This window comes from Cervus canadensis, chromosome 32 (genome assembly GCF_019320065.1).
Source record: "Cervus canadensis isolate Bull #8, Minnesota chromosome 32, ASM1932006v1, whole genome shotgun sequence".
Lineage (NCBI taxonomy): Eukaryota > Metazoa > Chordata > Mammalia > Artiodactyla > Cervidae > Cervus > Cervus canadensis.
In genome coordinates, this window is record NC_057417.1 from 21,767,469 (window position 1) to 21,779,915 (window position 12,447).

The following is a 12,447-nucleotide window of genomic DNA, read 5'->3' on the forward strand; positions in this document are numbered from 1 at the left end:
TCTTCTGTGTCTGTGAGTCTTTTTCTGTTTTGTAAATAAGTTTATTTGGGGCCTTTTTTTTTAAGATTCCACATGTGATATAATGTGTGATATAACATGTGATATAATGTTTGTCTTTGACTTACTTCACTTAGTGTGATAATCTCTAGGTCCATCCATGTTGTTGCAAATGGTATTATTTCATTCTTTTTATGGCTGAGTAATATTCCATAGTGTGTGTGTGTGTGTGTGTGTGTACACACCATATCTTCGTTAACCATTCGTCTCTTGATGGTCACGTAGTCCCTTTTGGGACTTCCAAAATGTGTATGTTGGTTCATTTCATGGTGTTCCACCAACCCCTTAGGCTTTATTCACTTCTCTTTAATCCTTTATTCTGTTCAAGTTTACTGATTTTTTGTTTGGCTTGTTCAGATCTGTGTTTGAATCCCTCTAGTCATTTTCATGTTAGTCATTGTGCTTTGCAGCTCCAGAATTTCTTTTTGTTTCTTTCTGTCTCTTTATTGATATTTCCATTTTGTTCATGCATTGTTTTCTTGACTTTCTCCACATCTTTTAATTCTTGGAGCATCTTTAATGTTTTATTTATTTTTGAGAACGTTGTTTTAAAGCCTTTGTCTAGTAGACTTTCAGGTTTTTTTCACAGACATTTTCTGTTAATTTGTTTATGTATTTGCATGGGCTATACTTAGCTGTTTCTTTGTTTACCTTGTGAGTTCTTTGTTGAAAACTGGATATTTGATCTAATAAAATCGTAGCTCAAAGTCAGATTTTCTTCCTTTCCCTAGGCTTTCTGAGTTTTGTTTAGTGTTTACTGTTTTTGTATTGTAGTGGGCTGTTTCTGTGCTGAGAATCAGCTTGAGGTATAAACTCAAGGTCTTCTCAGGTCTTTTCTGAGTGTGCCTCTTTCCCTAGGCATGCACAGCCTCTCTCTGATTTTCCCTACATATGAGCTTTAGGGGAAAAGAAAAGAAAAAAGGTGGAGAGGGGAATGAACACCGGATTTGTAAACTCCTTCTTGACCCTTTAGTGCCTGCTTTTCACTTAAGGTTGTTTCCTGAGACTCGTGAACGTGCCTGGGTTCTAACAGATATACCCTTGCAAAAGCTCCAGGCAGTGTTGTTCTGAAAACAACCAGTAGAGGGGGCTGCAGGCTCCTTTCACTGTAGCTGGGTCTGGCTCCTCTGGAAGCAGGCAAACTGCAGCCCGTTGGAATTCATTTGGCCTCAGTGCCTTATGACTCAGGGGGCTGCTTGCCACGTACTATCAAGACTTGGATCACTTGTGCTAGCCAGTGCATTTTAAGACAGGAATCACGTGTGTAACAGAAACTGCTGAAATACTCTTTAATTCTTTTTTCTGAATATCCTCTGCTAGAGTATTTCTCTTATCCTTTTCTCAGGAAGAGGAGATTCAAGATAATAGCCCCTCAGTGACCCTGTTCTAGTAATACAAACTGGAGCTCCATTAATTTGCTTAAAAACCTCCACTGCTAAAGTTCTTGAGGGTTTGATAGAAACCATGTTTTATTTGACTCTGGGTGTCAAAGTCCAAGAGTAATCTGGAGGCAGCAAAGCTCAAAGTAGATAGATGGGTGCAGGTTTCACTAACATCTGGAATGTGGTTACTCTGTCTGCTTAGAGAGCCTGGAATCTCTCCCCTCATCTCCCTACTGTCCCAACAGTTCCTCTCTGGAACGTCTCCTGCAAGTCAGTGCTACTCTAGCTCTTTGTTTTTCAACTCATATTTATTTCATGCCAGGTTTGTCTTATTCGTTAGCTATTCAAAGATGAATAGCTACAATGTAAGTGCTGTGGCAGTTGGGACATAGCAGAGAGACACTGAAGTGTCAGAATTTGAGTGTATCATTTTGCCTGTAGGAGGTGACACTGGGTTTTCATTTAAGGTAATAGTCAGCTAGATATAAGTGAGCACATGCTTTCCGAGCAGAGGGAACAAGATATGCTAGGGCCTGGAATCAGGAAGTAGTTCCTATGTAATATTTGCAGTTTCATTTAATTGGAATATGAATGCATAGGGGACATGAAGGCATCTGAACCTAGAGAGACTGACAAGCACCAGATTTCAGTGGGTTCTGAAGGTTGAACTAAAAAAGTTTAAAAACTGTGCGGACAGTGGGAAGATTAGAAGCAGGATGATGAGATGACCAGAGTTTTATCTTTTAAAATCTACTTTGTTTGTAAGAATGAAGGTAGACTGAAAGTGGCAGACGCTTGAGGACAGAGGCCTTTGCCCTTTAGCCAAGAAGAATTGAAGTGGCTTGTAGAAATGGTGAGGGTGGGGCTGGGGACAGACACCTTGAAAGGAACAGAATCAGTAATTCTTGGTGTCTTAATATGGGCCGTGGGTGAGAGGGAGGAGTCGAGGATGATTCTGGCCTGTGTATTTGGCTCTTCACCAAGATGAGAGGTATGGAGAGAGAACTGGTTTGTTGGGAAAGGTAGTCAGATTGCTTTGGGATAGGTTGAGTTTGAGGTATGTCTGGGGTGTTCAGGTGGCAGTTGGTTACAAAGGTCTGGAGATCAGCTCTCACTGCATTAAGACATGAATTTCTTGGTTCTAACCTGTAACAGCAGATGAGATTGTGAGGTTTGGATAAAGAACTCAGTAAGGATGAAAGATGGTACCACGGGAATGCCACAGAGGCAACCGGAAGAGGAAACCTGGACAGAGATGAGGGAATAGAAAGATAGGTGAATCAGGGAAGAATGGTGTGTGGAAGCTGCAAGGGCGGGTAGTTTTAAGGAGGGAGTGACCAGCAGTGCTGGCTGCCACAGAGACAGGGCAGGGCAGGGCAGAGAAGCCCTCTAGAGTGATCGGTGTGGCGCTCTCTGGGCCCTCAAATGAGAACAGTTTTGGTGATCATTTGGGGCAGGGGCTGAAGTACAGTGAATTCAATGAAGGAGAGAAAGTAGAGATGATAAAAATGAGCCTCTGAAGTCTGGGGAATGTTTGGAACCCCCATCCCCGAAAATGGTGCCTGCAGTTCATGTGGTCCTATGACTTGACTTCAGCTGGGCTCAGCTCCTGGGGTGCAGAGCAGAGAACTTGCTTGGTTGGTCTGATTGCCTGACCTGCCTGCTGCGAGGTCTGTCGTCTGACCTTTATGCACCAGGGGCTGCCCCAGCCCCCGCTGTGCCCGCTGCTTTTCCTGGCACCTCGTGGTATCTGCCTGTGGCCTAGTCTGTGACTGTTGGCCCTTTAGGCTCCACAGTCCCCATGGCTTCGTGCCAGTGAGAGGAGGGTATCATTCAGGTGCCAGATTCGATACCGAGGCTACTGCTGGCAGCGTTCCTCCTCCACTGCCAGAGAGTCCGCCCCGTGCTGCTCAGCTTGCAGTCCTGAAGGGAGCCTGGGTCCTTGTAATTCAGCAGACGGGAAGTTTCTCCATGGGTTGCTCAGAGGGTGGTTCCACCATCTGGTGAGGAACCAAGGCCACCTCTGTGCCAGCAAAAGACATCACATAGCTTCTTATAATGTAACTTCTTTAGTCACGTTAACCTGCAGTTGCGGTTTAGACACATGTTGTTGGGGTATCTTTCTGGTGCCCGAACATTAAGTCACTTTTCAAACTTAATAAGGGGGCGTGTATGTTGTGGTGGCAGTACCTCCCTGAAGGTTGAGGTGAAGGAGGTACCTGTTAATAAAATGAATGTGGCTGATGCAGCCCTCGGGATCTTCCTTTAGTTCCTGTGGAGTAATACTGTACCATACTGGTCTTTGCTTTTAGTAATAACACATGACATTAGGTTTGCAGAGGACTTCGATCTTCTAATTAAAGTTGCCAGATTATTCTGGTTAATCTTTAATCTCCTCTAAGTCTTTGATTTATATTTGTTTATATTGCTTGTTACGAATGAAACACATTGGTTGTCTGCCCTTTCCTTTCCACCCTTTGCCCTAATCCCACCCTTAACCCTAGTCTAGTGTTCCCTCCCAGCGGTCTCCATTGACTCTGTGGTGCAGGACAGAAAGCAGTCAGACCCATTTCCTTCTCTGCTTGCACTTCTCCCACTTGTCTTTCTTAAAATTTATTTATTTCTGGCTGCACTGGGTCTTCGTTGCTGCACACTAGCTGTCTCTAGTTGTGTTGAGTGGGGGCTCCTCTCTAGGTGCTTGGGCTTCTCGTTTCGCAGAACACGGGCTTAGTTGCCCTGCGTCGTGTGGAATCTTTCTAGACCAGGGCTCGAACCTGTGCACCCCTCATTGACTGGCCAGATTTTTAACCACTGGAGTGCCAGGGAAGCTCCTTTGTCGTCTTTTACCTAGTCTTTCACAAGGATCCTCCGAGACCCACTCTGTGCCCTGAGCACCAACTCCACTACTTCTACTTTGGATCTCCTTAGACAGAAGCGGAGAGTGCCTTTGGACCCTCTTCAGAGACCATCTCCATATCCATGAACCAAACCCAGATTTGCTTTGGTGCCAGAAAAACAGCTTTGTCTGATATCAAAGCATATCAACATAAACCATACTGAAAACAGTTTGAAATATGAGGACAACAAGAAGGATGCCTTTCAAAAGCCTGGTGACTTTAGAGAAAAATTAATTTAGAGCCAAATTTTTAGAGTTTTCAAATCACAAACTGGTTACCATTTATTGTCAGAGTGCCTGGTGTGGCCACTCATGGCTCCCAAGAATTCCTAAGCTGGGTTAATGGGGTCACATTGTGAACGCCTCCCTCCAAAATGACTTGAGTCCAGTGAAAGCTCATTAGGGCTAAGAATATTTTGGGATCCTTAATCTTTTAATTTTTGTTTTCCAAAATTGGATTTTGCTTTATCTTATAATTTCAGTTCACCTAAATTTTGTGCTCTCTACATGTTATATTTGACTGTTGCGGAACTTGTGTTGTATGTCTGTAGCTGTACTGTGGTGCATCTATCTTGTGGGGTTTTTATACTAAAAGTGTAGACCAAAGACTATTTGGAAGATTTGAATAAAGTGATGGAATTGCTTTACAAAGAAAAAGGAGTTTCCGCCACAGTTACTCCCCAGTCCTCACAGTACAGTTGTCACCGTAACTATCGTTCCACTGAGCTACCTGACCAGGCCACCAGTGCCCTCCTTTTTGGCAAATCCAGTGACTTCTCTACCATCACCCTACTTTCTTCTCTTCCTCATTTGACACTGTTGATGATAGCCTCTGTCCTGAACTTTTCCTTTCTCCTGTGCGGCCTTCTCTCCCAGCCCCGGGAGTAGAGGTGCCTTACAGTGTCTGCCGTGGGGCTTCACTTCCTCCGCAGCTGGCCTCTGGACTGTGATATCCACTCTCCTGGTTTCACATAACTCCTTCATAATAAAGCCGGCTCTGATCTTTTTCTCCAGTTCTAGACCAAACTAGAACTAAGACTAGAGAAAGTGTTGGGTGAGTTCTTCATTGTGGCTGCCAAAGTACCACAAACTCAAATTCAGATTTCAGTTAATACAGTATTTCCAGACAGGCTAAACACCTGACAGGAAACCTTAGCTCTCCCCTTCCTTTCACCCCCCACACCCCCAGCCCAGGCGGTCGTCAGGGCCTGTTGACTGTGCCTGAGGGTGACCAGGAGCAGCTCAAGACTCTCATTGCCATCCCTGCTGTTGCCGCCGCCACCACCTAAGTACTCAGCTCTGTTTTCTCTCATCCGGGAGTTTTATACAGTGTCTCTGCCTCCATTTTCCCAGGCTTTCCAGACCCAGCAAGTCCCCTCCTTTTCTTGGTTGCTCTCCAGTGTCTCTAGAGTAGCATCTTGGTAGTGCAGGCCCTTTGTGGTCTTGTCCCAGTTGACTCTTTCAACCTGAGTCCCACAGCCTCTCTTGCAGCCATTTCCTAAAACTCCATGAATGTTTGTTCTTCTGGATGCTTGCATGTGCTGTTCCTGCCCTGACTGCCCATTCCTCTCATCCTTTTTGCCTAGAAAATCCTTAAGAGCCCTAGACTTCTCTCTGAAAAAGAAAGAAAGCATTGTCATGTCCAACTCTTGTGATCCTAGGGACTATAGCCCACCAGGATCCTCTGTCCATGGGATTCTCTGGACAAGAATACTGGAGTGGGCTGCCATGCCCTCCTTCAAGGCTAGAGTGCATGTCTGGGGGCTTGTGAGGGGTAGAACTTGACAGCATTGCCTTAATCCTGCTTCCGTTTATGGGGAAATGACTGTGTGAGTCGTCTTTATGAACATTGAATACTTTTGGAAGCAGATGGTTCCGGACATAAGCTAGGATAGCAGTCTCAGCTCTGCCATTTACTAGCTGGGTAGCCATGGACAAATTATTTCTTTACCGTCTCAGCGTCAAGTCTGAGGGTTAAATGTGCTTGCCATATGGAAAGTAAGCAATAAGTGGTTGCCACTCTCACTCTAAATGGTAAAATTTTTGTCTCTTGTAACCTCCTCATGAGACAGGTAAGTATTGTAGTCATACCTGTTTGACAGGTGATGAAACCAAGGCTTAGGGAGAACTGGGTAACTACTGCTTCCCCAGACACCTGACTCTGGAAATTGTGGCTTATTCATCACTTTATTCCAGAATAGGTTTATTGAATTGAATTCAAAAGAGGAAGCTGTAGAGCTCCAGGGTCAGAGAGAGAAATGCAGAAATTGTCACCTGCACGGGGGTGGCAATCATTGAAGCCACTTTTTTCCAAGTCCTAGCTTTTAAAAAAAAAAAACATTATTTACTTTTAGTTAACAGATAATTGCAATGTTGTGTTGGTTTCTGCAGTACATCAGCGTGGACCAGCCATAGGTATACATATGTCCCCTCCCTCTTGAGCATACCTCTCACAAATTCTGTCATCTTTGAGAGTACATGCATTTCAATCACCCCTGCAGCAATGAGCTATATTTTGTCTTGTGGCAGATAACTGGTGTCTTCATTGTGAATCTTTTGTTAAAATTTGCTTTTATTTGTCTTCTTTTCCCAACTGGATTATAAGCTCTTTGAGGGCAGAAAACTTTGTCTTATACTACCGTGTATTACCTCCTGCCTCCTTAGAGTCTTTGGTTTTGTTTACTAAGATAACAGGTCAAGTCTGAGTAACATTTAGTCTTAACCTCAAAAAGGAATTTTCAACCATTTGTAAGTGATGAACAACCAAGATGATTTTGTCAATCTTTACTATAATTTGAATTAACTTGATTTCCCGAATACAATTTATTAAAACTGCAGCGGTACTGTCTGTTACATTTCTTATAACCCAAGCCTCCGGACCCTTTAGGATTCTAATCCATGTTTGTGCTCTTGAGTAAGAGTCACTGATCCAGGACTCTCCTATTCTCATTCTTTCATTTCACAGTTGAAGAAACTGGGGGCCATGTTCCAAGTTGTTCTTCCATGTGTTATCTGACAAAGTGTTCTCTAAACTGCTTGGTGAAGATTCAAAATCCTTAGGAGTATAAGAGTTTTGAAGGCTCTGTACTTTTCTTTTGACAGAGCTGAAAAGCTTCAGCTGCTGAATCACAGGCCTGTGACTGCTGTTGAGATCCAGCTGGTGAGTGAAGGAGGGTTGAACTTGGATGGGTTAGTTTCTGGGTTTGAGATGTAAAATGGGTTCTAAAGGCTGACCTCAGACAAGCCAGAAACTGTCATTACTTAAAAGGACTGCTAGACCATCCATATTATAAGTGAAAAGAAACCTCAGCAGTTTGATCCTAGTTACTATGGACTTAGGGAAAAGGAAGGATTGGAGAAATGTCATCCTTCTGTAGGATTTGGGGATCTGACTTGGCAGCTCTTTGTCTCCCCATGTCCTACACCGTTCTGGCCATTGCTTCTCTGTAGGGTTAGATTCAGCATGGCTCTGGTGGAGTTTATCCTCCCCCTTCGCCGCCCCCGCCCCACACACACTTTTTTTTTTTTTTTTTTTAATGAATTTTTAAAATTTATTTTTGGCTGCACTGGGTCTTCGTTGCTGCTCAGGCTTTTCTCTAGTTACAGTGAGCTGGGGCTAGTCTTCATTGTAGAGTGTGGACTTCTTTCTGGGGTGGCTTCTTTTGCTCTGGGTACACGTGGGCTTCAGTAGTCGCGGCATGTGGGCTCAGTAGTTGCAGCTCCCGGGCTCTAGAGCACGGGCTCAATTGTTGTGGGGCGTGGCCTTAGTTGTTCTGAGGCATGTGGGATCGTCCCTGACCAGGGATCGAACTCGAGTCTCCAGCATTGGTGGGCAGATTCTTTACCACTGAGCCACCGGAGAAGAGCCCCCCACACACACTTTTGACCTCCTCTTCCTCTGTTTCTTCTCTCGATTAATGGAGCATGTGTGCACTTTCCGCAGGCTCACGCTCTCACCCTCCTGGCCCAGTGTCCCAAGCTAGACGCCTGGAAGTCATTTGTTTCCCTTTAGCTCCTAGTCGGTCAGTCCCGGCTTCTCTTCCTTCTCCCGCCTCTTGCTTTTTCTTCTCCCCGTGCTGCACTGCAGTAATTCTTGTCGTTATTTCTCTGCTCAGCTCTTACAGTCGTCTTCTCACTGTTTTCCTCCCTCCAGTCCAGCCCCTGCCCGCCCATCTTCCATACCACAATCATAGTTTGCTTTCTAAAACCACACATGTGATCATCTAGTTTCCCTTTGCATGTAACCGTTCAATACTTTAGAGAGTCTAAACCACAAGCACAGCATTAAGTTTTAGGATTGGGGAAGCCACAGTAGGGCTTCCCAGGTGGCTCAGTGGTAAAGAAGCCGCCTGCCAGTGCAGGAGACACAGGAGATGTGGGTTTGATCCCTGAGTTGGGAGGATACCCTGAAGGAGGAAATGGCAACCACTCCAGTACTCTTGCCTAAAAAATCCCATGGAAAGAGGAGCCTGGCAGGCTACAGTCCATGGGGTCGCAAAGAATCAGACCCCGCTGAGTGAGTGAGCACGCGCACACACAGGCCAGGGCAGACGGCAGAGGTAATGGAAGGAGGATGAGAGGCGGAGGCCCAGGGCTGCAGGCTGAGCGGTTGCCGTCCTGCCGTGTGGTGCACTTTCCTTCCGTGTCCCTGGCGGAGGCCACTGTTAAGCTCTTAAATATTAGGCAGGCCCTTCAATTGCGAGTGAAAAACTTTGGCTGGAGAATTAATAAAATGAAAATAAAGCAGTTTTCAAAGTCACTTTTAGAAGTATTTAGCTCTTTGTCAAATTTCCTTTAGAAAAATATGAAAGAAAATGGCAGAAAATACCTCTGATATTTAAGAGTCGCTTAAAAAGTACAAAACCAAACCCTTTTTAAGAGAGTCCTGGGATATTTACTTTTTGACTAAAAGTTTAATTGTCCTCTCAACATTTTGTTTCTACCCTTTAAAATGCACCCAAAATTAAATTAGAAGAATTCCTTCCATAAAGGGTGCCTTTTAGGGGGAACTGGTCTTCAGGCTAAATAGAGATACTTTTTTTTTTTTAATACCCTCAATTATTCTGATGCTTTCGACTATATTGGAAATTCAGCTTAGAAAAGAGAAAAAAACAAAACAGCAAGAAAATAATCCCCATCCCTCTGGGTTAAAGATCACATGTCATGTCTCCTCCAACTTTAATCAGCAACATATGTTATTCATGGCTTAATGACAGATGGAGAGAAGAGATGAGGAGGATTAGCGTGACCTCATCCTGGAGCCTGCAGAAGGCTCTTAGTACTTGGTAGGATTAGCTGCTATTAAGTTGGCCTGCTCTATGCCAGACTCAGTGCCAGAAACTTTGTGTGTATCACCTTTAATGCCCTCACCGTAGTCTCGGCTAGTGAGTGCCCCAGTGGTCTGTCTGATTCAGAAGCCCTATCCTTCCTCTAAGCCCTGTGCTGCTGCATGGTGAGGAGAAACGTCTCTGACATCTCTTCAGGCTATGTTCATCCTCTTCTCCTTTCCACAGGTAGATAGACCTTGTTAAAAGCTGTCTATGTTGTTTCCCAGCATTTTTTGGCCAGATTTTTCCCAGCCAGGGATCTGGCCATAAAGGGTAGTAAATCATTTACCAAGGTGTGTAGCAATGTCTCTTCTCACCAGAAAGGGATAAGAAATGAGGTTTTCCCTAGATGGGAAGGTGCAGAGAACTTGAGAATTTCCCCATGTTAGCTTTACAGCCGTGTGTTCTCCCTAGGTCCAGAAGTAATCCCAACATCCAGCATCTGTCAGGATTTGGTGTTGGAGGCCGAAAAGCTTCTCTTTTTCGATTATCCTGGTTAATCCTTCAGCCATGGTTTGTTGTGATCCTCAGATCCACAGCTGCCTGCCTGCTGTGTGTGAGGAAATGGGAGGCCACCAGCTCCGAGACTTCTGCCATGCCCTTTTGTGTCTTCATTTGGGACCGTTTGTGACCTCTGGCCTGACAGAGTCAGGCCTCACAGTTACACTGGCCTCGCAGTTACAGAACTGTGAACTCCCGGACCTCACAGACCACGGTCCTAATCAGCGCTACCATCAGTGCCTGTTGTAGTTTAGTGATTATGAAAAGGCTTGAATCATATAGTTTCCTGCTTTATGAAACACTGAAATGTATGTCCTTTTTTGGTCCTTATTATAGGCATTACTTTAATTTTACTTTAGAGAAAATTGAAATTTATAGAGGTAAAGTGAACTGTTCTGGGTCAAATAGCTAGAAGTGCCTGTTGTTACTAGGTTTTTAGTTGTTTTGAGCAGAGTAGGAAGTTAGGCTTGGCAACTTAGAGTGAGAGACATTTTTGGAGTACAGCAGCCCAGTCTGACAGCCCTTGGTAACTAATATAATCTTCACGTATGATAAAAAATTTATCGTTTATGTTGACTCCCCTCAGATACTGTTTTTTTTACATTTCATTTGCCCTTATGTTCTGAACAACTTGAACCCTTTGATATTTTGGAATGTAGACACTGCTTTGCATTTCTTTATTTGAACTCTGTTACTTCTGTGTTAGAGAGAAAATTTGAAGAGTAGTGTTATTATTTTTTACTCTAGCGATCCAAGGGGGGTTAGTAAGTTTTTCGTTCCTGCAAGTTTCTTTTTTGTCTATATTTCATTTTGCTTAATACAGCTCATATTTTCTTCTGTGACTGGGAAAGAAAATTTCCTGACTATAATTGTTCCTGAGGGTTGTTTGCTAATAAAAGCATTTGCTCTTGGCAAATTTGGCCAAAAGTTAGTAAAGCTTGTCAGCCCTATTGCCAAGAATACACCTAGCTGAAACCAGATCTGTCAGACCCAGAGACTGGATGCAGGAAGGTGGCCTGTGGAAATCCTCCCTGTTTGGTTTTCTAAAAAGACCCCTCAGAACTCATATAACCAAACCATTTCAAACCAGTGGACTCTGGTGTGCCATCCAGTGTCTCCAAGAGAGGAGTTGATTGAAACGTCCTACTGGAGGCCATGGAGTTCTAGAAGGAGCTGGGATTCGAAGTCTCAAGAGACTTTGCCCGGCTTGCTGTGAGATCAGATCCGTTTCCTTGTGGTGCTGAGCCTCCTTGTACCCGTCTGTTGATTGTCCTTGCTTTACGTTCAGTGGCCTTGAGAAGCTCTGGTGCAGTGATTGTGAGAAGGAATGCTGATAATGATGGGAGGTTGTCACTGGTCTCGCAACAGTCTCTTTCACATTCTTCACCTGAGGCAGGAAACAGTTCATCAGCAACTATGTGTGCCAGTTATTCATGAGCTGGGAGACATTGTTCTCCCGAATAGAGATCATTTTTCCCTCAAGATTAAATTATCAAATCAGGTATATGTCTCCTTCCTCCCCCTTCATTCTTTGGAGGCAGTGCATGTTAGAATATTTCCTTTTACAGACTGTAATTTTACATGGCTGATTTTAAAAGTGGGCTTTTGAGGGTTTTTTCTTTTTCAGTAGAAAAGTTACATGGAGCCTGTGAATCTTTATAAAGTGTAGTTGTTTTACTTCACAACGTAATGATAAGTAGCTCCATTGGTTCACTCTGGATCTTTTTTTTTTTTTCTCACTCTGAATCTTTATTCTAGAACACCCAGTGTTACTCTCTAGTTGTGGAAACATTTTTGGACTGAGGTGAATGAAGAGGGTAGTGCTTTGCCAGAACTTTGATCTTGGGCATGTCACCTGGCTTCTTTAGCTTCTGCACTGTTGTTTGTGCGGCTAGGCAGTCAGACTGAAGTCCTTTTGAGGATTGTAAGCCTAGCTTGTCATCATGCTGTACTTAAATCTGCCAGGATTTCTTTCTGGAACTCCTTTTGGTCTTAGTTGCCAGATTTCAGAGACTGTTACTGGGAAATGCCATAGGACAGGACCCTGGACACCTTTAGTTGAGAAAGCTGTTTTGACAGATGGCTAATGCCTGCAAGTGAGCATGATTAAGTAACTGGACTGCTTGCATGATGCTTTTACAAGATGGTTGATGACATTGTGTTTGTGTTTATTAACATGGAGGATTAGAGTTAGGCTTGAAAGTGCGGATCTCATCTGTGCATTCAGATGTCCAGGACTGTGTCAGAAACTGGGCTATAAGTGGATCTTTGATGGGGCAGTGAG

General features: G+C 44.1%; 1 protein-coding gene across 2 annotated transcripts in view; it reads left to right on the forward strand.

Annotated features, from left to right (window-relative positions):
• The window catches only part of LOC122433412 (CGRP receptor component), a 90,088-nt gene that overhangs the window by 76,008 nt on the left and 1,633 nt on the right, over positions 1-12,447 (forward strand). For both annotated transcript variants that reach the window (XM_043456308.1, XM_043456309.1), the window contains one exon: positions 7,438-7,495. In XM_043456308.1, the coding sequence (XP_043312243.1) occupies positions 7,438-7,495 (58 nt within the window). The remainder of the gene's footprint in view (positions 1-7,437; positions 7,496-12,447) is intronic.